The sequence below is a fragment of the Seriola lalandi genome, unplaced genomic scaffold (genome assembly GCF_002814215.2).
Source record: "Seriola lalandi dorsalis isolate HSWRI2012SDOR001 ecotype SW California unplaced genomic scaffold, Sedor1 jcf7180002054677, whole genome shotgun sequence".
In the NCBI taxonomy this organism is placed as follows: Eukaryota; Metazoa; Chordata; class Actinopteri; order Carangiformes; family Carangidae; genus Seriola; species Seriola lalandi.
This window is the reverse complement of record NW_019525230.1, coordinates 1,825,686-1,851,350: the sequence shown is the minus strand read 5'-3', so window position 1 is coordinate 1,851,350 and position 25,665 is coordinate 1,825,686. Positions and strand designations below refer to the sequence as shown.

The following is a 25,665-nucleotide window of genomic DNA, read 5'->3' as shown; positions in this document are numbered from 1 at the left end:
ATATTATACAAATATACTGCATGTGTGTACATGTACATGTAAAAGTGATATGTAGAATATGATTTCCTATTGTTGTATTACTTTAACTTCTAAAATCTGAATACGTCTTCCACTACTGCTAAGTTGTGGTGTTTTTATATGACCTGGAGTTAACTATAGAGCACTATAGATTCTAATATAATACATTATGATAAAAACAGTGTAATATATAATATAACTTACAATAAATTATGTAAAATGCCACAGCATTCCACCAATCTATGTTTTATTGTCAGTATTTTTGTTATCTACAGAGCTATACTGCCAAATAGTGATCTGTTGACAACAACAGTGACAGTGCGGTAGGTCCGTCAAGGTGGCAGGGGTTCCCCTGAGAGATTTACCCCCCCCCCCCCCCCCCCCAAACATGTCACTAGCAGCTCTGAACCAATAAATAAGTATAATTTCTGGAATGACTCAGGGACCCTGTCCACCTCAAGGCTCAGTTCGAAGGTGCCCCTGCTGTATAGGTGCACAGGTCAGTGGTGAAGTGACTCCCAGTTCCTGGTCTAAAAACAGGCCCACCTATATTTTTAAGCCTTAAAGACTGACCTGGAGACCAACTCTCCTGTTGCCCCAGATACCTCAGGAAACAGGATCTTTGGCAGGAGATGAAAGGTTCAGGGTGAGAGAGAGGGAGAGAGAGAGAGAGAGGGTGTTGGATTGATGTTGATGTTACTGGATACCCCTGCTCACACATCCTTTCCCTGTCAGGTAAATTCACAGGAGTTGACCCTGAGATGAATCACAGCCGTCTAGCAGTCAGATGATCAGTATAACACTTCATTATATCCTATAACAGATTTAGTTTCACTGGAAATCTAAAGAAACACGCACTTCAAAGCAGAATTTAAATTGCATATAAGCCTACTTTAGTTTTTTTTTTCCATTATAGTGACTGTACTACTATTACTTTCTCTCTGACATAACTGTAGAGTCCAGAGATGAAGTTCTAAGATCAATTCAGGTGTAATATCCATCCATACACCTTCAGTAGATATCCAGTGAATACCAACTGGACCCAAACGCAGAGAACCAGTGATCATGTTGCTACTGCCATCTAGTGGCAATCGAGCTCACTACAACATAATATGTCAACTAGACCTCATCTCCGGAGGCCTGACCATAATGAAAAGGGCAAATACTGAATAAATCGATAAGATTTGACTGTCTTTGGCAGGGGGAGGGGGGTGGGGGGCACGGAGCTTTGCCTGTTATGTCCTTGATGTATAGTGTGTCGGATTTCTGTTCAACCTCTCAGCGAAGGGCCCAGAGGAGCAAATTAGATCTCTCCTCATAGATCATTTCAGGATAGCAGATATCAGCCAGTGGAGGAGAGACACTTGTTATTATCTGGCACATATGTTGTCCTGAGAGAGGATAAGACAGAATGACAGCGTCCTGTCCGCATGACCGCTTCCACCAGCCTCGGCCTGCAGTGACAATCTGGGACCAAGCATCGCACTTTTGAGTCCAGTCAACGCAAACCCTCCCAGGCTTTATGTTTCCAAACGTGGGCCGATAATGTCAGTGTCACAAAGGATGCAGCTCAACGCAGCAATTTCTTTTGATATGCACAAAGCAAAGTGACATAACATGATGCCTACGTGGAGCTATAGACTGCCATATATGAAATGGAAGTGAATGAAATTTACGACAGCTGGTTTCTGCTCCTACTGCAGGGATCTGAAGGAGCGCATCCACCTCCTCTGTTGCAGCGATGCGCAGCCGTGCCGCATGACTCACAACGGCAGAAATGGCACGGATGTAAACAGGGGGCGGGCTCAGGTAGGCCTAACCTGTACCTGCTCAGCCAATGGGACGCCGCGTTTCTCTGACTCGTCTCCGATCCCGCGGATCTCATTGGTCCCGCGGCGCGTCAATACGTCGAAGGAGCGAGGCGCAGCTTCGCAATTACACCGCGGAAAGGAGAAGAGGGGGGAAAAATGATTAATCTGTCAAAGGCGAATTTGTGTTCGAGATGAGACCGCTCTGACATTCAGCCGACCGTAACGAAGCTAGCAGGCAAACACAATTAAATACGCAAGGGCGGTTTGGGATCGAGCCGGTGCACCGCCGTAGCAGGTGATGCTTGTATAACCGTCCGGGGTCTTGCCACTTGTCTTTGCTGCCTGATCTGCGCGTCGTTTCAGCACTGGACAGCGACCGGGACCATCGGACACTGAAAACACCGAGGGAATCCTGAGGCGGGGTAGGCTGGCACCGACACCATAACACAATCTGGGATTATCACAGCGCTGTATTCTCAGTGGACACTGTTTCTATCGTATATCGACGTGTGTCTGTTTGAGGTGAATGGTGCTTTGTTTTTGCATTTAATAAGGGTAATTCGTGTTTGGTTTGGGGAGCCCTGGGCGCACGGGTTTGTTCGATGTGACGAGGCTTCACGGAGCCTATGGAGCTCCACACACCAAATGCCCTTGAAACTATAGGCTTCGTGCGGCTCGACTTGTGTGTGTGTGTGTGTGTGTGTGTGTGTGTGTGTGTGTGTGTGTGGTCGTGTGTGTGTGTGGTCGTGTGTGAGTGAGAGAGGGAGAGAGAGAGAGAGGGGTTATGGTGGTGGTGGTAAGCAACTGCGCAATTGTCTGTCCCTGTCTGTTCATATCTCGCTTTCCTGCACCTCTCCCACCCCCCATCCCCCCCTCTCTGTTGCTCTCTCGGCCCCTCTCTCTCTCCTCTGCTTCCACAGTCGGTCCGACCCTCGCTTGGCTCGGGGCAATGCGCGGCTAGATGACTTCACTACATCAACAAGCACCGCGGTATCCTGGACTAATATAGCAGCGGCACAACTCCCCTCCCCTCCCCATCTCCTCTCTCTATCTCTCTCTCTCTCTCTCCATTCGCTGATCCCGAGTCCCTCAGTCTAAAGGCACCATGGGAAACCGTGGCATGGAGGATCTGATCCCGCTGGTCAACAAGCTGCAGGATGCCTTCAGCTCCATCGGCCAGGCCTGCAACCTGGACCTGCCGCAGATCGCTGTGGTCGGCGGCCAGAGCGCAGGAAAGAGCTCCGTGCTGGAGAACTTTGTAGGCAGGTAAAATTGACCACCAGAAATAGGATAATCCCTTCTCCTGTTAACCTTGAGCGTGACATAAGAGGCCTATGGAGCCAATCTCTCCGTGAAGAGTTCAAACCATCTCTCCCCAGCATTAAGTCACTGCTGTTGCACCTTGTGATGAGCAGAGACCTTCAGTTGTGTTTTGTGCAGTGTGTATTTTTAAACACACAACACTGTCTGGTGGCTACTGACAGAGGAGGGCAGCGGTATTTGGGTTAAGGCTGCACCGTGGGGATTTCAGTCCAATCAGCACCGACTGCAGTCAGGCTCCTTCACAGTCCTAGAAATATCCCAGCATCGTTTCAAAGGCATCCATATGTGCTGTTATAAAAAATAAAAAAAATGTGTTGTATAATATACAGACTGCACAGACGCATGTCTGCATGTAACCATTTTAAACCACATCATCCTACTGTACATGCAGCAGTGTTAGCTCCCACTCCTGAAAACACACATGAATGTTGAATAAATAAATCATGAGCAGCTGCATTTGAATCTGTTTTTTTTTTTTCAAGATAAGGATTAAGCCTTTTCCAAATGTGAAGTTTTTAAATTGATCAGAAGAAGCTTATTCAGGTTCCACAATGACTACCCAAGTGCTACTGTATGTTCTGCTCTCGTCTGCTGCAAAAACTTTATTTTTATGCTTGATAATATGATACTTGAGTTTCTTCATGTTATTTTACAGCCCTGCATTTTAAAGACTTGACCTTTTTAAATGAGGGCTTTCAAATGAGGGCTAATTATAATGGCCTTGAGTTTTCTTAGAAAAAGGAAAAGTCCTAATCACTTTGGAAGTATTCAGACTGATTCATTTGTTTTGCTGCATAGTTTCTGTCAAATGATATGACAAGTTAAATGGCTGTGTACATTGCTGTGTGTGGTTCCAGAGGGATCTTTCTTACTGAGAAAGTAAAACCGATGATGTCATCGAGGTTATCTTGAGTTTGGCTTTAGATTTCAAATTTGTGTCAAAGTGGTTGGAGTTTGAAAGATAAGGAAGTTTAACATTGAAGGTCTTGAAAAGATGCTAGTAAGTTGCATTATGGGGATTGTAGGATCCACAGTTTTTGGAGATTAGCCCACTGTAAAGACTTGTGGAAGTGCAATACTAAATCAAATATACAATTGTACGCCGTTGGCCAGACTGTCTTCTGACATACACGTGCACAGTTCCAGATGGATGCATTGAATTTGTCCTCTTCCGTCCCTCATTGAGAGTCATGATGCTGAGTAATGGTCCATCTGTCCAGCGTAGGCTCTGCAGCGCAATGAATGTACAAATAGCAAGCTTGTCTTTTTTGAAGTCAACCCAATTGAGGGAGTTTCCGAGGGTCGATATGTGTTGATAAGGTTTCCTAGAACTGACCTGTAGCATAGGAGGTAGTGGTGATGGTTGTGCAGGTTGCGAGTGCATGCGCAAATGCACATTAGTGGACACACATTGACACGCACACACACTGAGTCTGTGTGTGGAACGCTCCAGGAAATGGTGAAGTCATCGTTTTAAATGAGAGCGCTCCCTGTCAACGAGGCATTTTTGACCTGTTGTTTATCGGGTCACATTGTCCTGTACTGATGGAGCACTCGGTCGCAGTAGCGGCAGCGGCTGAAAGCTACAGCTGCTGTGTTTTAAAATGACCTATTCTTCTCAAAGTGTGCTGAACTGGCTTGCAGCATTTTAGATAAATTACAATGAAAGCTCTACAGTGGCTGACATGCCATCATATAGAGTGTAATTATAAGAAATTTCCCCTTCAAGAGTTCATTCAAGCCTTAAGATGTCATGATATCATTACGCCACCTATAGCCTGGTCTATACTCTTTGATAAATGTTTACATTGGCTGTGGTTTGATATAATGAGATTTGATTGGCGGTCTTTCCTCAGGGACTTTCTACCCCGTGGATCTGGTATTGTCACCCGCAGGCCCCTGGTTCTGCAGCTTATCAGCGCCACTGCAGGTGGGCGCACACACATTTACACGCCCACACATACTAGCATGCACACATTCACACACATATACACACAAATTCAGCCTCCCCCCTCATTCCTCTTTGAATGGTACTGTTTTTTTTTTTCCTTGGCTGTTTTCCCTATCACACTGCCATTATTTTCCTCATGCAGCACAGTCACCGCTAATCTCCGTTATATATATTCTACATTTTCATCCCCTCAGAATGGGCTGAATTCCTTCACTGCAAAGGGAAAAAGTTCACAGACTTCGATGAGGTTCGCCAGGAGATCGAGGCGGAGACGGACCGTGTCACAGGGGCCAACAAAGGCATTTCTCCCGTACCCATCAACCTGCGGGTTTACTCCCCTCACGGTGCGAAAGCAGTAACTCAGCTTCCTTCCTTTCACTGCCAAGTAACACCATGCAATAACACTTCTGAATCAAAGTAGACTGTGACAAGCAATGAGTCAGCATACTCTTGCTCTCTGCATGAATGTCTGGAAGAAAATCTTTGTAAAAACGGGGTCATTTGATGCAAAGAATATGGTTTTGTTAGTGAAATGATTATATATGAATGAATTACTATATTTTTGAGGAGTTAAAAGAAGACAGCTAAACAGACACTTTAAAAGGCTTTGTGTTAACATGGCTTAACATAATCTTTGTTCAAATATGCTCTACTGACTTCTATTTTTTGTGTTATAAAAGTGAATGTTGTCCTTTCTAGTCAGAACCTTGAAATTAAGTGAATGTTAAATAGAAAAATTTCTACCACCTGTGATCCCCTGCCAGTTGTTCCATTCAGAATACCATTGATTATTTGAATTGTTTGAAATTAGCTAAAAGCTATTAGCTTTAAATTTAAAAAAAAAAAACTTTCTGGTTTAAAACTCATAGCATGAACAGTAAACATCCAAAATCATTGCAATTACATATTGAAATGTTGAGATACGGTTGACTGCTTAATTGACAATTAATAACAAGGCCTAAAATGCTTTAATAAATAACATTTTCACCTTTAATTAGTATTCAAATGAAAGTTGATCCCCCATTGCCATTGGAGTAAGCTGTATTTTCCGCATCAGGTTTAGGTTCTAGGTCCTATTGATGAAACACTCACAAAGCAGATGCTATGGCACAGGCTACATACTGTATGCACAATTAAGAATTTGTACTCTAGTTTCCTCGTGATTCCCAAAACATTTGCAGCAGTCTCTGGGGCCAGTTGCACCAGCTGTTGTAGCTAAGTGAACATTAACATTAAAATAAATTTCATGACACAAACAGTTTTTTTTTTATGGAGGGTAGTTGTTGCCAAATATTTACAGCCACAAACTTCCAGGTGTACCTGTTACGTAGCCTAGCTAATGGAACCAAGTGAACAAAACTAGCTTGCTAATACAGTATATAGTTACTTAACCTGTTTAGAGGAGTTACTTGTACGCTTTGCTATTGCTACAAAGCCAACATTAGCATTAACAGCTGTACACTTATTAGTCTAGAAGAATTGTTGTGAGGTCAAAAATAAACTTAACTTCTCTCAACTCGCCAAGAGCTGTCTCTACGGGTGGAAAGCAACCAGTGATATCTCTGGTCTCTATCATGTCTTTTCATCCACTGAAGTTAGCATGCTAACCAGCTAGCTCATGTTCTGATAGTGTAGCCTCCAATCTGCCTGAATCTGAAGACGAAGCACTGCTCAAGCTATTATCCCAATAACTTTATCTTAAGTGACCAAATATATCCTAGATAAGTATTATCTGATATTTCCATATCATAACTACCACTAACTCTGAAACATAACTCAAACATAAATCAAAGTTATATTTATACTGTCAGTATTGCATGTATTATAGCTAGTTTGTGTCCTACAATTGCTGTTTTTGAAAGTTTATTTACTGCTCTTTATGTTACAGTGACTTCCTGTTAACATTTTATCATTGCTTTTGACTTAAGAGCAACTATTTTACACAATAACATTACTAAAGTCTACACTAACTAAGATATTCTTCATGTTTTAATAATGCTGCACCTTAATAGAAAATGACTAGTCTGAAACTAGCTAGTACGCTAGTTACTAATAATTTAGGAAGGGCTTCACACACCAACTTAGTAATGGACACATAGCTGGTCCAACCCAATCCTGGTTCCATGATTAGATTATTCAAGTTTAAAGATTAGCTAGTATTTGGATATTTATATGTATATTTTTTTCTATAACTACAGTTTTCATTGTCAGGCTGAGAAATATGGCCAATAGTTTATAGTGTTTCTATTTTTTTCCGGCTGTGTTATGTTGTGTAATGTGTTGTCTACACCTCTTTGACTAGCAATAGGTCACAGACATGTCATGCAGGTACGGCCAGTTCTTATATTGTATATTTCTCTGATTGTGCAGTGCTGAACCTGACTCTCATCGATCTACCGGGGATCACCAAGGTGCCAGTCGGAGACCAGCCTGCAGACATCGAGCAGCAGATCAGGGAGATGATCATGCAGTTCATCACCAGAGAGAGCTGCTTGATCCTCGCCGTCACTCCAGCCAACACTGACCTGGCCAACTCTGATGCCCTGAAACTGTCAAAAGACGTTGATCCACAGGGTAAGGAATGGGTGTGGGTGTAAGGAAGGGATATTGGGAGTAATGGGCCCTGTAGGAGGGATATAGAAAGAAGAATATAAGGAAATAAATCAAGAGAAGGGTTGCCTTGTGGTTATTAGGGCGTCTTCAACATGACACATAGTCTCTATCAGCTGCAGGGATGATGCTCAGCGTCTGACCTTGTGTGCTGACCTCTGAATGTGGAAGCAGAATTTCCCCACAGGGATCGATCAAGTGTCATATTATTATTAGATACAAGGGGCTGAGAGAAGGGGGAAATTGAGGATGAGGACGGCATGAATCAAAAGATAAAGTAGGAAAGGAAAGATAGGAAGAAGAAAAGAGACACGGAGGGTGAGGTTAGGGAAAACGAGACTCTGGAAGAGGGATGATGAGAGAGGGTTAGGGAGGAGAGAGGAATCAACTTAATTTAATGGCCAAGAGTTTGAGCTTCAGACAGGAGAGGAGGACACAGGAGAGAAGAGGAGGATGAAATAGCTAGGAAGAGGAAGAGGAGGAGGAGGACTTGGACAAAGTAACCTTGTAGGAGGGATGAATTATATCAAGGAGAGTGAGGTGGAGGAATATAGGAGGGAGCAGAGAGAGAAAGGATGCCAACGGCCAAAGCTGCTTGGAAAGGATAGAGTGGTAGAAATGGAAATGACTTGGAGTAAAGAAGAAGAAAGATTTGGGGTAAAATAGAAGGAATTAAAAAAAAAAAAGAAGAGCTGGATGCAAAGCTGGATTAGACACGCAGGAACCCCAAAATTCCCAGGCTTGGAGTGTGGTAATTGGATTAAATGCAAATAAATTTATGTTGAATCAAGTTACAGCAAATCAACACACAGTAAAAATGGGTCATATGACCCTTTGTCACGGTCATACTGAATGTCATATTCCAGTTTAGGAGTAGGCCTACTGGTCGGTTTCTGGGTCTGTAGTAAAACTGTAATGAAGCTGGTCTGCTATGTGTCATCAATGGCTACCTAAAGGCAACGGAAATGAGATGAAAAAAAGAAAGATCAGAGAATGGATGGAGAAATGTTAAAGTTTCAGGGTCTGGGTTTGTTTAGTTGTATTAGTATAAGGAAGAGTATTGTCATATGCTGCAGATGTGGCTACATGGTGTTTTCCTCTGAATGCTCAATGTGAGGGTACAACCCAATTTTGCACCACACAGTATTCAGGGCTGCAATAACTGTTTTCATCAAATATATAATTTGAAAAATGTGTGTCACAGTTTCCTAGAGCCCAAGATGACATGTTCAAATTGCTCATTTGGGCTGATCATAGGTCCAAAACCCAGACATGTTCAATTTACAATCATATGAGAGAAAGAAAATTAGATAATACTCACATGTAAGAAGCTTGTACCAGTAAATGTTTGAGGTTTTCTGCTTAAAAAGGTCAGCGAAATGATTCATCGACTGTTACAACACCTTCACACTTCCAAAAAGCATTTTCTAAATTCCCACTACACCCTTCCTCATTCTTTGACTTTTTCACCAATTTTCTAGGACTGAGGACAATTGGAGTGATCACCAAACTGGATTTGATGGATGAGGGCACAGATGCCCGAGATGTACTGGAGAACAAGCTGCTGCCGCTGCGGAGAGGTGTGTGTGTGTTTGTGTGTGTGTGTGTGTGTGTGTGTGTGTGTGTGTATGTGTCTGTTACATAGTGACAAAGTGCCAGATTATCTTTGGCTCTTGTAGTTTGTCTTTCTTTTCCAACACTTCACTCTTGATTTCTCTCTAAATCCCCTCTTGTTTTACCCTCTTTCCCCTCCACTCTTAGTTTTTCCTGCGTATCGTTCTCATTCATTATTTCTCTCAATGTGTGTCCTTGTTTACTGATTCCCAGGTTACATTGGAGTGGTGAATCGCAGCCAGAAGGACATTGATGGGAAGAAAGACATCAAGGCAGCTTTGGAGGCCGAGAGGAAGTTCTTCTTTTCCCACGCATCTTACAGGCACATGGCTGAAAAAATGGGTACCCCACGTTTGCAGAGAGTACTCAACGAGGTGACCACTGATTTATTCCCAGTGCTTTCCCACTGTGCATTTTACATAATTAATAAGAGAGCGGCCTACTTTTCTTTTTCACTCCCATTGTAACGCACATCAGTGTGGGTGATACAAGACTGTCAGTAGGTGTAAAACGCACTCGCTCTTTCTAGTTCAGCTCCTAATAATTTATAATTTCACTCCACGTTTTATCTGCATTGCTATCGTATGAATGACGCGTCCTCTGAGATTACAGTGAAATTTACACTCTTGACTATTAAACTGGCTGTATAGCAAAAATGCCAGTAACATAATCTACTTATTGACAGCCTTGTGCGATGATAACATGTTTAATTTTGCTGGCTTTGTGTCTCCATAGCAACTGACCAACCACATCCGGGACACCCTGCCAGCTTTCCGTAGCAAGCTGCAGTCCCAGCTGTTGGCTCTGGACAAGGAGGCCGAGGAATACCGGGGATACCGACCTGATGACCCGTCTCGTAAAACCAAGCAGCTGTTACAGTCAGTACCCAATTTTTCTCACAGCAAAAGCGTTTACATTAGATTTAGTTCACATGAAATACGAATGTCTTTCTTTCTCCCCTCATTCCGTCGCTTATCAGCTTATATTTTAAGATGTTGGAAGGAATTTGCTGGTTTTATGTCATTGTTTTCATTGTTGTTGTGTTTCAGGATGGTGCAGCAGTTCTCTGTGGATTTTGAGAAGAGGATTGAGGGCTCAGGAGACCAGGTGGACACAGTGGAGCTGTCTGGTGGAGCGAAAATCAACCGCATCTTCCACGAGCGTTTCCCATTTGAACTGGTCAAGGTGATATATTCCACATAAAAGAAGGTGGCACTGCACGAAAACAAGTGAAAAAAAATCTTGGGTGCAATCATTTGACCAGTTTCAAGTACACACATGTTTTTTTTTGTAAATCTGGCCATAGCCATAGATTTCTTCCCCTAGACACTCCCTCAGAAAAAATAAAATTCACTATTTGGATTTTTTTTCTATGTTTAATTTATTCAGCTGTTTCCCAAGATGAAGATTTATTTACTTAAAGTAGTCGAACAGACCCATTCTGTACTGCAATTCCTTAACCTCCTCCCAGGTTGTTAAAACAGCTCGTCTGACAAGACAGACGTCAAAATGGAGACTCATTTCTAAAAAAGAAAAATCCTGACACAGAGGAAACTGAACAGGTTAAAGATATGTTGAAAAATATTGTTTTTGGCTGAATACAAGAATAACTGACTTTCTAAGACACTTTTTTCCGCCTATTTCCTCCTTTGTTTTCTTTGTTCTTTGTCCTGATTCCTCTCATCTCCTCAAACATATAATGCTGTATGGTTTTCTCTCTATTGTGATTTTCTTTTGAATGATCCCTGAATAGCTTCAGTTTTATCAATGTCTGTTCGAACTCATAGCACAAACACAGCTTTTCATACAATAGTCTCACTCTTCATCTCGTAATTCTTCTTTTTGTCTTCGTCGTGCTTTCTCTCACACTGTCTCTCATCTTTTACATACTTTCTTTTCCGTATCCACCAGTGAAAATCCTCCTCTCTGTTCCCCTCAGATGGAGTGCGATGAGAAAGAGATGCGTCGTGAGATCAGTTATGCCATCAAGAACATCCATGGTATCAGGTAGGAATTTGTCTACCAGACTAAAATAAGGGAGTTTCTTATTCCCATCAGCCCTTGTGGTGTCCCGCAGACACATTCCCGACTGGTTGAGCATTTTTCAACAGTTTTTCCTTCACACACACACAAAGTCCACCAAATATTTAACTTATTAGTGATCACCACACTTTACTTTCCGCCTGTTAGCATTAAACAGATATAAATGCAGATCCACACGTATGATAACCATCATACAGAAAAACAAAATAAAAACGGCCAACAGCCTAAGAATACATGCTTTGGTCTGGATGGGAATTCCAGAGGGAAGTCCAGTCCAACTTCGCTGTGTGTTTCTATATTGATTCAGCAGTGGTTCGCCACCACGACCAGGGAAATTGCCACCCAAGTGAGAGAGAGGCTGACATTTAAAGAAACACCACATTTAAGCCTCATTTCCTTCCAAAAACAATAGCTGGTCCAATATGTGTTATCATTTATAAATGTGTTGGTAATGACACCTTTATTGTTGCAACCACATGTACAGTCTGTGGTTACAACATGTAGAAGAAAAACACAGGAAGACTAGCTTCAACAACAAAGTGCATGTCAACACTTTTCATCACTGTTGCACCTTTTATCTTTTTTCTCCTGGTGGGCTTCAGGACTGGGCTTTTCACCCCCGACATGGCGTTTGAGGCCATTGTGAAGAAGCAGGTCATAAAGCTGAAACAGCCCTGTGTGAAGTGTGTGGACATGGTCATCCAGGAACTGATCAACACTGTGCGCCAGTGCTCTGACAAGGTGAATGTGATCATGTGATTTATGGGAAAGTGGAAGGTTGAAGGGAAGGAGGATGGATGAGTTCACTGTTAAAAGATGTTGTTTACGATTTGTTTTTTATTATTGGTAATTTTTACGCTCATTTGTTCAGAATGAGTGATAAACTGTGTGACATGTTTTCAGCTGGAATGCTTTCCGATGCTGCGTGAGGAAACTGAGAGAATCGTGACTTCTCATATCCGAGACAGAGAGAGTCGGGCCAAAGACCAGGTGACACTCATTACTTTGTAATTATGGTCATGTACATTTAAGGAGACGTTTGTGACACGTATACTCACATACACTCACCAAGCCAACTTCAGTAGCAGCAACTAGCAGATGGAAGCAGGGTAAAGTAGATAGCGTGGCTCTGCCCAAATATAATAAAATTCACCTACCAGCTCATCTAAAGGACACCAATTAACATTTTATACCTTGTTTGTTTAAAGCAAAAAAAACAACAACATGGTTTAGCTAGTTTTTTACCTGCCTCTTTAAGCTAATAAGCTAACCAGCTGCTGACTCATGAGAGTGGTATCAGTCTTCTCATCTCACTCTCAGCAACAAAGCAAAGAAGTGTTTTTCCCAAAATGTCAAACTAACCCTTTAAGAATGAGTTACGCTCATATCATAATAAATACCTTGTGTGTCGTTTCAGGTTCTGCTGCTGATTGATATCCAGCTCTCTTACATCAACACTAACCATGAGGACTTCATTGGCTTTGCTAAGTACAGACACATCTATTAAATTATTTATTACTAAACATGTCAGGCTAGTGAAAAGAAATGTTTGGAAGATTTCCTTAGACCGTTGTGATGTTTTTCCTCTTCCTCCTTTCTCTATGTTCACCTTGTTCTCCTCATCATCCTTTCTTTCCTACCGTCTCTGTTTTGTTGTTTCTCCACCGCAGTGCGCAGCAGAGGAGCAGTCAGACTAATAAGAGCCAGAGTTCAGCAGGAAATCAGGTGAGCGTTTGTCATGTCTTGTGTGTCACACACAAATAGCAGAGTGCAAGGTCAAGGGAGTTCTGCACACCCACACAGCGACAGGACGGCTACTGCAGAGAGAATACAAAGAGAGAGATGCTGAGATGAAAGAGAGCTGAGATACTCTCTTTCATTTGAATTAATATTTTACATTGCACAAATTTTATGTTGTATACATTTTTTGCCTTATGTTCTGTTTTAGATTTTACTATTATTAATTTCAATTTTAGTCATGCATGCTGTATTATGTTTAGTGGGGCACCAGTTGCGTACAGTGGTTTGCTTGCTTCTTTGGTTTTATGATTTTATCTCAGTAAAAGAATCACTTTGGGTTCTATTACTTTATGCCACCATCATCACTGGTGTTGTTGTTGAGACATTTCCCTTTGTTTGAACCCCTCCTGTGTCATCAAGGTGCCACTTTGCATTTCATCCCCATCCCTTAGTGAGAATCTCAGCTGCCCTCTTATGGGTGTCTGTTGGTGAGTATTGCTCATTGTGGGTTATGGTTTGCAATGTCATTTGTGCCTGCAGTAACACTTCTGCCCATTGTGTGGTGCTCTCCAGCACCGCTGCAAAAAAGAAGCTGTCATTTTCTCGCTTTCCACTCTTGACAGGTCAAGGATGGCAAATTGGCTGTGTAGGCTACTGCTGGGCAGAGACATTTTCTTTAAGACAAGCTGCACTAGAAAAGTTACCATTTTTTTAGTGCCGCAGGGTGTCTAAAACCCCCACATTCCTTCCTGTTGCAGGCCTCCTCTCCTCCCGCATCAGGCCTGATTGTAAGACTTTACTGTCTAACCATTTATTCTCTAACACCCCCTCCACCCACCAAGGCCTGCAGACTACAAGGGGTTGCCAACTAGACAAACAGAAATGAAAAATTTACTTGGTTTGGCAGCTAAAATATCTTTTTATCTCTAACATTAAAAGAGTTAGAAGAATGCATTCTTTTAATATCCTGTCATGGATCCAGCCACAAAAAACAGCTCTCTCATTTGTGCCTATGACAGAAAGGCTATGTAATGATTTGGGTAACCTCCTTAGTGAGTCTTAGGCGGTGCAAGACTGACAGTAATCTAACCGAATAATCACTTGGCACTGTGCCCACAGGCCTGTTTATGTAGGTCTTGTAGGGTTAATACACCTAACACGGCAGACACACACAGGCTGTATTGTGTGCTTGAAGCACTTAACTCAGTGGTCACTTAACAAGCTAACACGGGTCTCTGCTTGTTGCATTGTGAACACAGTTCCTTGAATGCACTGACACAGTCACACACTAGGCTCTGAATGAGTCACGAAGACACAATGACACACCTAACCTGACCTTCACACACATTTCATTCCAATTCATTGCATTGATGATTTGCACAGATTATTTTGGGCTAGTGTTAGCCACAATGTGTTTTACAGATTTGTTGTTTGAGAGGCGGGTGAGTCGTTTTTTAAATCAGAATCTTTACAGTTAAAGACCTCCTGTCATCCTTTTGTTTTCTTTTATTCTGCGGTGTATAATTTTTATTTTTATCTTTTTCTTTTTGGCATCACAGCTATTTCTGACTTTCTGACTTTCCCCTACCCTCAGGTCATCCGCAAAGGCTGGCTGACCATCAACAACATCAGCATCATGAAGGGAGGAGCTAAGGAGTACTGGTTTGTTCTGACTGCTGAGAGCCTCTCCTGGTTCAAAGATGATGAGGTAAGTTTAAAGTAGCTAAGATCAATACATTGTATGTGAACAGTGGACCAGTGATTCTGTGTGAAGTGAAAGAGGTTGCTCGTAGTTAGAAACCCACAGATGATTCACTCGAGTCTGCAGGTCCCTGTTTTAGCATCTTTCAGTGTGTTGTTAGAGACTTTAGCAGAGCCACATATTTCCCTCTGGGTCTGTGATCTTGTTCTCTTTTCCTTTTTTGCTTTTTCAAGTAGTTTAATTAATGTTTAGAGACGTTAACTACCAACTTAATACATACCAGTGGTGGATAAATGACACAGATCTCTTTGAATTTGAGAATTGTATAATTTTTATTTCCGTTAACACTGATAATATAAAATACAGACCGACAACAGCATGCTGGTTTTGTAGGAAAGCACACCATTTGCTCCCACTTCTCTGCAGTGATGCAGCATTTGGTCCATCCTGCTGGCTCTTTTTGGCGGGCTGATGTCTGTCTGCCTGTCTGTGCCTGCTGTACAGGTTGGAGGATATTCTGCACAGCAAGTGTAGATAGGCAGACACACTGCAGCTCCTTCGGCCAGTCGGTGTTGTTGCTGCTTTGCTGTTTGTTTATCGAACCTGGTTTAGTCACTTGTCACGGAACAAACTTCCAAGAGAGATACACAGAAATTATAATTTTTTTATAACAAAGACAAATCGATAGAGAGAATAGCATTCCCTCCAGCCTTGATTATCAAATAGATTGTTAAATGTGGCTGCACTTCAGGTCAGCCAAACCCAGGGCCGGTTCATTGTACATGAGCTTAAAGTCTGTGCTGAATAGTGCATCGTCACCATAATAGAGCAGATTACTGATAAATTACGTATGTGAAGAGATTGGCCATGGTTCTGTCATTCACTCGTTCTTTCCATTCATCTTTCCTTTTGTCCTGGAGTTTCCCTTCTTTTCTCTCTTTCTTCTCTCCCCACCTCTTTCCACTGGGAGTTTAAACATTCGCTTCTTCTTAGCAAATTTGGAACAGTCCCAGTCCCGACCAAATGTTCACTCACCCAAAATATATGAAAGCACACTCAGCCCTCAGACAGCACATGGGCCGCACAGCACTGGGTCTACAGATTGTCATTTGATACGCTAGTGTGGCAGTGTAGGAAATTATAGACTCCGCTGGCTTCGCCTTGTATATTTCTGTTCTACACTCTGTGAACTTTCTATAGTCACATATGTGTGCGTGTGCACGCGCGCGGATGCACATACACACATTTGCACACCCTCCTCCCTCTCTTGGTGTGGTTGGCAGTAACTGTGGAACTGCTCGCATTCTTGGCAGGAAAATCACAAGTTTTTAATCCAAACATCGGCCTTCAATGTTTCAGCAGAGAGAAACCCCTCTATTAAATATCAATATACCCACCCTCCACCCACTACTCTCTTTCCAATCTTCAACTTCATATCCAGATATCACTTCATGACACTAAGTCACTGTTTGACCTGTAATGCATTGAAGAAGTTGCATTTCCACTCTGTGTCTCGTACTTTTCACCTCAAACCAACAACACAACAATTGAACTAAATAAAACCATCACTCATTAAACTGACTAGTCAAATGTATAACATCATATATTTACATATATTCTTTGTTTCCTGAGGGTTTTGCTGATGTATTTCTTGCACCATCTTCAAAACACTTTTCCTACCAGCTTTTTGCAGTTATTTGACACCACAGCAATCTAGTACACATCAGTATCCTTTGCCTTAAGGCTTCCAAGTCCTTCTTGGCCACCCACTGAAATAACTTCACTGGAGGTGTCTGACTGTATTTTCAAACTCCACTTGATTGATTGGCCCTTCGTTCTTTTGGCCTGTGTTTGATGCTTTGCAGCCACAGTCGCTCCTCCCCCTTCCAGTGGACCACATCTTCATCAGAGCACCAGGCTAGCAGCCTGCACACTTACTCATTCATGCTATAAATTATGTGAGCTCGCTATTTTGTGAGTTTTGGCTTTAAACCGTCAAACCATTCTGCCTCAAAATTCAGATTTTTACACCTTGGTTTTCACAGCAATTTCTCAAAATCTGCAGTTAGTGTTGAAAACTTGTGATATATGTTTATTCCAAAAAGGAGTGAAAAGGAAGTGGTGAGTGTTAGAATGCACAAAATACAGATGAATACAGATCAAATACAGATTATAAATAGATTAAAAATAGCATAGGGTGAGGAGGAAGCAACAGATGCAAAAAAACACACATCTCCGAGACCTGAAATGCCAACAGAGAGACAGAGAGAGCGACACAGAAAGACAGACTGACAGAAGAGGGTCCGTGCCCAGTCTAACCAATGTGCAGACTACTGTACACCAGTATGACAATGAACAGGTAGTCTGAACACTGGGTGGACGGAGCCGGAGTTAAGAGTCAGGCCTTGTGTGCTGCTGTATTCTGCCATTCCAGATGCTTGCGGCTGTCGTCTGTGCCCTCCCTTCGCCCCTCTCCATTTTGGCAGCAAGGATCCTGTCTTATCGAAAACCCCTCGAAATTGCGAATCGCCTCATCCGCGTTTGCCGCGTTCCCAGCTTTTTGGTGTGCGTCTCGTGGCTTGTTTATTTGTTTTGGTAGATGTTTTGAGCTCTGGGTCCCCTCGCGGTCCGTTTTGGTCACGCCGGCCATGAAGAGTATCCAGCCTTGACGTGGCATATTCGCTCAGACGACTGGGACAGACTGGCTGCACGTTCAGGGAGGGGATATTACAAAAAAGAGGGAAAGAGAGAGACGGAGGGGGGGAGTGAGTGAGTGAGGAAGGGAGAGGAAGAGAGAGGAAGAGGGAGGGGACCTGTGTGACCATATATGGGCTGTAGTGACCCCTTGGGGAATACAACACTGAAGGGTCTGCAGAGTTTCCCTGTCTTGTCTTCTTCTTCTCTCCTCATCTCCTTTAATTCTTACCTGCAACCATCTACCAGCGCTTTCCAGACCGTCAGACCAGATGTGGGCTTTCTTCTGCAAATCTTTTGCAAATCCACCTCAGTGTTTCTTCTTCGCAGTCTCTCCTCCTCCTTCACCCGCCGTCTCTTTAACTTCTCCCTCCTTCCCTGGTTCTCTGTGTGCTGCTAAGCACTACCAGATGTTGAGTTTTAACGCCAGGCTGTCATTTAATCTCTCTCTCTCGCTCTCTCTCCCCCCGTCTTCAAAAAAATCAGGCAGGAAGTGGGCCCCTCTGGAATGGAAAGAAAAAATATTGAAAAAATATAGAGGGGGAGGGATAAAAGAAAAAAGACAGAGAGAGTTAAGAAAGATGGAGGCTAGGATGGAGTGTAAAAATGAAGAGCAGACTTTCTTGAACTAAAGCATCCATCACAGGCCGTCTTTGAATCTGTCAGAGCCTTTACCTAAGACCATCAACGTTGTGTTTGAGCCGTGCATTATCGAGACCTCCGGTGCTTTCATTTATCTGCATTTTCCCCGTCTTTACAACAGGCAGCGAGTTTCCTCGGCCTGTAGCTTCCAGCTCTCCGCGGCAAAACGCACCGTGAAGAACGACTGTGTCTTGACCCACACTGTAATGACTTCCACATGTGCTCTCCTTCTCCCTTTTTCTTTCTCTGTTTCTGCTCTCCCCCCCCTCCACCCACTCACCCCCCTCCCCCACCTCCCACTCTCATTTCTCCCCCATTCCTCCTCCCTCCTGTCACCCCCCTACTCTTTCTGCTTACCCCCTTTCTCCCGCTTTAAAATCCTGATTTCACCTTTCTCTTACCGATATCACACACTGACGTTGTTTCCACGATAAATCAGAAAACAACAAACAGAGAGAATTGTATAATTCATAGCTCATCATCCGCTCCTTCTGTTTTCCTCATTCGCAGGAGAAGGAGAAGAAATACATGCTCCCCCTGGACAACCTGAAGGTCCGCGATGTGGAGAAGAGTTTCATGTCCAGCAAACACATATTTTGCATTTTCAATACGGAGTCAAGGTCAGCTGCAAGGCCCTGAGATTTCTCCTTTTCATTAACATTTGTAAATAGTTGAATTTGAAACTCTTGTGGCTGCAAATAAAACAAAACCTCTGATAGCAGTGGAGTTAGAGAGTCCAAGGCCTGTGTGCTTGTGCAGTGGCTGAAATGTGTTTCGGATTATGTGTTATGTACAGTATGTATGCGTGCATGTGCTATGCATGAGTGTCGGCCAGAACAAACTGGAAGCATTTCCAACAGATCTACAGCTCAGTTTGTGAAGTTTGTTAGTTTTTATACGCGTAAAATATATTTTAGAATACCATACATTTTACAGTGAATTACTGCATGAAATTATTAAGCAATCAGAGTCACTTTAAGGTCTTGCTGTTGCAATAATGGGCTGATGATAATAATAACGGGAAAACAAAGGGCTAATTACCCTGACAGGACTGTAACCTATCCATAACACGATAAAGCTGTGTAAAATGTTTAGTGTCAAGCCTGAACTTTCAGTAATTGGTGCAGGATGCCTTGTAAAAAGTTTTATGGTAACTCAGTTTCTTCATCCCATTAACAAACTCTTGGCTCGAAACCTAAAAAAGGGTTAAATAACAAAATATCTCACATGGAAAGAGGCACATAACCTAATAGACTGTCAATACTTCCAGATGTCAGTTTATCTCTTGTTGAACGCTTTTTTTTTTTTAACAATGGGGAGTATTGTGTAGTTTCTGTTAAATCATCATTCTTTCATAGATCGAACAGATAGACGTTGTAATGTTTATTTGTTTAAATATGTGCCTCTTCTCTAGTCTTCTGTTTATATCGTCACATTTTTGTATAGGTCAGTTTCTTTACTGGCCTCCGCTCATATGTGCTCTCCCGTGTCCGTGGTGTTTAGGAATGTGTACAAGGACAATCGCACCCTGGAGCTGGCCTGTGACTCTCAGGATGATGTGGACAGCTGGAAATCTTCTCTCCTGCGTGCTGGAGTCTATCCTGAGAAGACCACCACGGTCAGCAGGCTCATTCACTCTCCTTTCAAATTCTTCCTTCAGTGCCTCATTTGCAGCTCCCTTGCTGGATCCTAACATCATTTCTTATTTAGCTGTTCCTTTTAAAACTCGGACCTGTAGAAGGCAACATTTTAACTTCATCACTCGTGAGCTTTAAACGTGTCGGAAATTTCCACATATTTTACCGGGCAAACATGAAAAATAAATTTTCCTCTTGTTTTCTAAAACATTTAAAGCAGCCTGTATTCAAATGTAATTTCCATACACATCAAACAATAAAACTGGAATGGTATTTCTCCTTTCTCCCTCTACAGGTCGAGAGTGAGACCACCACCACGTCAGATAACTTCTCCATGGACCCTCAACTGGAGCGTAAAGTGGAAACTATTCGTAACCTGGTCGACTCCTACATGGCTATCGTCAACAAGTGCATCCGGGACCTCATGCCCAAGACCATCATGCATCTCATGATCAACAATGTAAGAAAAGATGACTTAAATATTAATTTCCATGGGCCGTGACAACAGCTTTGCTTTGGCTGTTACTGTATTCAAGTAAAGATACTACAGCTCTATTAATGATATTAATAATGATACATGTGAGAAAAATTACTCTTCATTTTCACAATGATTCATCACCCTGCACTTCCTCTCTATACCACCAGGTGAAGGACTTCATCAATGCAGAGCTACTGGCCCAGCTGTACTCTGCAGGAGACCAAAATGCCCTGATGGATGAGTCCCAGGAGCAGGCCCAGAGGAGGGATGAGGTGCTGAGGACCCACCAGGCCCTGAAGGAGGCCCTCGCCATCATTGGTGATATCTCCACCTCCACCATCACTGTTCCAATGCCTCCGCCTGTCGACACATCCTGGGTGGGAGGATCCAGTGGTGGTCGCAGGTAAAAGTGAAATTCAAATGATTATACACATGCAATAAAAACAAATGCTGGTGTTACAGTGTCAAAAAGACTTTCTATTTTTATCTGTGTGCTTTCTTCCCTAAACATTATTCTGCACTTTATCCTCTCTCCTGCCCAGGTCTCCTCCACCCAGTCCCACTGCCCCTAGGAGGATGTCTTCAGGCCAGCGCCCGGCTCCCCGAGGGGCCCCGCCACCACCAAATCGCCCAGGACCCCTGGGGCCCTTCAATAACACTGCTGACAGCCCTCAGGCTCCCAGCCGCCCAAACAGGGCCCCTCCCAGCATCCCCAGGTAAATGCCCTCACACATTACCCACAGAGAAGACACAAAGCATGCTTCTTTTGTTTAAAGTGCTAGTTCTCGTTGGGATTGATAAAATGCTCTATGCTTTATTTTTGTGGCATCATATATCATAGAGCTCGAGCATCAGCGAGCTCATTGATATCTAATACCAGAACAGATTAGCCTGTAAATTGTTTTGTATTTTAATATCATCCTAAACTGATCCACCGCAACATGACCGCGGATAAGATGGAGCAAAATGGATGGATGTAAATTGATCGATGAGTACAAAGTACAAAGCTAGTTATTTGGAGAAGGAAGTTGTTCGGCTTCTGTATTGTTGCTGACAGTCAAATGAAAAGACACACACCACTCTCATGTCATTAAGCTAAAAGAAACCACAGCTGGGAGACAGTTAGCTTGGGGGAAACAGCTAGCCCGGCTCATTCCATATGAAACAAAATCTGCCCAGCAGCTCCTCCAAAGCTAATTTATCAACATGTTATATTTTGTTATAATCCACTTAAACAGACCCTTGACAAAGCCAGGCTAGCTGCAAGAAAATGAATAGGTGTGTTTGCCAAAATGTCAAGCTATTCCTTTTAAGAATCTCTACAGTTCTCAGGTTTGATGCTTATTTCGGCCGCTGGGTGGGAGAAATCGAGGGAGTTTGTACCGTTTGTGCTTGAGGAAGATGTTACACACAAACTGATGTGAAAATAGTTGATTCAAGCAAGAGGAAAATAAATGTATTTTTCTTTCTGTATCTTATTTATAATATAAACACAGCATCTATTAAACTTGTGTAAATACTGAAGATTAATCCTCTTCTCCTCTCTTCTCTTCTCTCCTTCTCTTCCTGCTCTCTGAAACTTTCCTTATGTCACTTTATTTATTCTCTCCCTTAGCCGGCGGCCCCCTCCATCTCCTACACGACAAGCCCCACCATAATCATCCAAAGGGGGGTTCCTCATGCCCTTATCTTCCTCCCTCATCCACCTCATCCCTCCTCTCTTAGCCATGGCTCTGCTGTCCTGGTCTCTCCTTAGTGCAGATACTGAAGTCTTTGACCCCTCTGACCCTCAATTTCCTGCCAGGTGACGACGTCCATATATCTATGTACAGTATGGTACTTGTCTTGTGGTGTATGTGTATGTGCGCTTGTTGCTCGCCTGTGGTCCAGGTTTGCTTAGCGGATCCACTACCCGGTATCAGTCCCTGGGACCCCCACCTCCTCAGACAAACCCCTCACCAAGTCAGCCACCACCCCCACTTGCTGCTTCTACATGAAAAAACGCTCAGCAGTCGTACTGCCCTACTCATTCCAAAATGCAGCATGGCACATGAGCTGCTTTTATTGCATGGGAGTGTGTGTATGTAGAGTGTGAGTGTGTGAGTGTGTATGTGTGTGTGTATGTGTATGGGGGAGGGACTAATTTGCCTATATGTAGGCTGAGTTTGATTTAGTATTGTATTAATTTATTGTATAATGCCCTCCTACAGTAAGTGTTAATTATCAGCTTAATGTTCTCTTAGGAACAGAAGTTGTATCTTAGTATGTGTGTGTATGTGCGTGTTCGCGTGCGAGTAAATTTGTGTATGTGTGTTAAGAGTGTGTGAGGACATGTGTGCATGTGCTGTCTGTCTGCACGTTTGTTGGCGTTTCAGTTGTGTTTGTTTTCATGGTCAAAGCTGTTAATGATGAATCATAAAACCCTCGGGGGTAAATTTAATGTTGGACTTTTGTGAGTTGTTCCTGTGTTGTAGTAGCAGCTGTACACACATAGCAAGGCTGAGGAGCACCTTCAGTATTCTCTATATGGAAACAGCCTCAATAATGCATTTAACCTTGTCATAGGTGTCCACCTGTGCTGTATCTATGGTCAACTTGTGACCCTTGCAGCCTTAAGCTCCGATCCAGACGCTGACTGCTGAGATGGAACTTGCAACTTGAAAAAAAAAGAAAAAGAAATACACATATATATATATATATATATAAATATATACGTATATGTAAACAGTTGTGACTTAATGTGGCAAAACACAAGTTCCTCCACAAATGAACAAAGAACATCCTTTACATGTTTCCATTTAGCCTTTGTCTCAGGTTTGAAACATGCAACTCCGTGCACATCACAAACTACCACTCTTGCTCTTTTCTCAACTCTTCCTATCTCCTCTACTGTCTAAACCATTAAAGCCAGGCAGTCAGTCAGCATATGCATCAGAGCATAAGGTGGTATTGTCAATGTTCAAGTGCTTCTCTGTCAGTTTGTTATTGTGTATGTGGGCCCAAACTGTGTTCTGATGTATATAGGTAATGATAAGGACATACTGTACCTGTGGACTATAAAGACCTCATCAAGGATCCTAGCGCTTTAATCGTTCTCTATGTCTCTATTCACTAAATGCTCTCTTCTCTAATTTAGACTGCCTTACCGGCATGAATTACAATTCTGTATTGCCAAAGCTAAATGTAGAAGGAGAATCGGAAAGTGGAAAAAAAAAAAAAGATTCTGCTGAAGACCAACAATGAAATGGTTCCAGTTTTGGTGAGATGGCATTGTTTAGCAGAGGGCATAATGTTAAACTGGGGAATTGCATCAGTTGTTATTTTCTGTGTCTCTGTATCGCTCCTCAATAAACTTCTTCCTCATAATGTCATATTTTGTCAGTAGAGTCTTCATTGGTTAAGCCGCTGGGATCCAATATATATTTATGCAGACCTCTCACGGGAGCGCAGCGAAAATAATATACCACTCACAAATAATATGCTATGGCTTTTTTTTAATATACACAGAAACCTCTTGGTGGGTATATTTTCTGACAAGTCAATAACTACAGCAATTTTACGGCACATAATGTGATAACCTATTGTGCAAATATTACAGCAAAATGTAAGCGGTATTATCACTGTGCTCAACAGATAATTACTACAAGATCACAACAAACCAACTAATCGATATAAAATCCAAACCCTATGTCTTTTTGGCATTATTACCCTTTTACTCTGTAGAACAAAAAAACAGAAGAGCAGAGGTTCAACTCAAAGAAGATGAATGCATGACAATAAAAGAAATGTATAATAACTGAATTTCATCTTCAAACATTTCTTATTCTTATTTAAAAATCTGCTGTCTTGACTGAGATCAAATCCAGTGAAATTGATGATGGATTTTTTTTCTTTGTATTGAATGCTGTGCAGACTGCATACTAAAGAAGACAAAGACCCCCCTTTCTTAAATACTGGGATTATTGATGAATCAAAGCACGTTATCGCTGCCAGCCACATGATGGCAGCAGAGGCACAGTTGAATTTGGTGGCTAATTCACTAATTTAACCACTTGGCATACTGACATTTTGACGTATAATTTTGAGCATGATCAGAGGAAGAGGTGTCAAGTGCAATGACTAAGTTAAGGACAGGCGCCATGTTAGATGATGAACTGGTATATCTATGTCCTAAATGTCCTGAGATGCAGTTTCCGTCCTTCAGAGCCTTGTGATCCGTCGTCCCTTGTCCTCACAAGTTGAGTTTCAAATCATCTTTTTGGCGCCTGTTTGTGTCACCTGATGTCTCATGATGATCTCATCCATTGTTCCCTCTCTTTTAGCTCCGTGTTTGGTCTCCACCAGCTCCTGAGGGAAATCTGTCTATTTAGCTGCTAAATGCAATTAAATTATCCATCCATTTATTCATTCATTCATCCTACCATCACTTTCTTGCTGAATATCCTGAACAAAATAAATGGTTAAATGGCTCTTGGATCCATGTGTTTAATGTGCAGCCCTGGTGACATGAATGGTTTAATGAGGATGAAAATGATGTGAATCATATGCGGTGGCCTTCACAGTCACCAGATCTCAACCCAGTTTAACAACCACTGAAGCTGTTTTGGCTAAACAACTTACTACTACACTTTATCTTGTTTTTCTTCTTTAATTTGTCAACTGTCTGGTTTATTATACATCACTGAGATGTTTTACTCATCAACATTCATTAGACTGCCACATTATTTACAGACCCAACTGTTCATCAGTCATTTTGATTGGGTTAAGCTGCACAACAACCCCTAAATCTTTTATGTTCCAACCATGTATAGAACCAACCCCTTCACCTCTCCCCACCACCTTTATAGAGAATGAATGGTAACCTGCACACAGCAAGTGTGTGTGTGTGTGTGTGTGTGTGTGTGTGTTTGTGTGGCTGTATACATATATAGCCCTTAATGTTCACCCAAAGTAACAGATTAAGAAACCTCACTCAAATTAATAAATTGATGAATAGCTACATACATAATTCGTAAGATTTTATAATAACTCAAGTGTTAATTGGAAAATCAATTTTTAATTAATTTCAAAGGTGTGTGTTTACGCTTGTGTTTATGTCATGTCAGCCCGACAGCCAGTCGGCACATGCTGAGAGCTCTGGCCCAGGCAGGGGGTGCAGCGTATGAACTCTTAAACACAAAAACCAAACACAACTGGGCAGAGAAGGTGAGATGACTGCCTCTAATCCATCACAGATTTCACGTTTCTGATATTAATTATCATGTGAAGTGGCAGGAATGAAACTGGGATCCATTTTTTGTGTCCTCACTAGTGCAATTATCCACATTTCATGTAAACGCATTTCACACATGCAGATTCATCCCAGGAGACGGAGACAAAGAGGCTCAAGACTTGACAAATTC

At 42.4% G+C, this 25,665-nt stretch overlaps 1 protein-coding gene across 1 annotated transcript; it reads left to right on the top strand.

The window, feature by feature from the left end:
• Positions 1 to 1,918: 1,918 nt before the first annotated feature.
• dnm3b (dynamin 3b) lies at positions 1,919 to 23,634 on the top strand. The gene is made up of 21 exons (XM_023421870.2): positions 1,919 to 2,251; positions 2,750 to 3,095; positions 5,009 to 5,082; positions 5,298 to 5,447; positions 7,474 to 7,677; positions 9,195 to 9,293; positions 9,541 to 9,701; positions 10,063 to 10,205; positions 10,377 to 10,512; positions 11,267 to 11,334; positions 11,973 to 12,111; positions 12,274 to 12,360; positions 12,788 to 12,858; positions 13,041 to 13,095; positions 14,705 to 14,818; positions 18,659 to 18,768; positions 19,652 to 19,766; positions 20,081 to 20,245; positions 20,431 to 20,666; positions 20,806 to 20,979; positions 21,879 to 23,634. The coding sequence occupies exons 2-21, from the start codon at positions 2,935 to 2,937 to the stop codon at positions 21,919 to 21,921; spliced, it is 2,505 nt and encodes an 834-aa protein (XP_023277638.1). The 5' UTR covers positions 1,919 to 2,251; positions 2,750 to 2,934; the 3' UTR covers positions 21,922 to 23,634.
• Positions 23,635 to 25,665: the final 2,031 nt, after the last annotated feature.

Excerpts from the sequence above, each read along its gene's own strand:
- dnm3b (XM_023421870.2), top strand. The coding sequence starts at position 2,935 with ATGGGAAACCGTGGCATGGAGGATCTGATCCCGCTGGTCAACAAGCTG. Across the intron at positions 10,206-10,376 it reads AAAACCAAGCAGCTGTTACA|GATGGTGCAGCAGTTCTCTG; the intron begins GTCAGTACCCAA and ends GTTGTGTTTCAG. Across the intron at positions 12,361-12,787 it reads AGAGTCGGGCCAAAGACCAG|GTTCTGCTGCTGATTGATAT; the intron begins GTGACACTCATT and ends GTGTCGTTTCAG.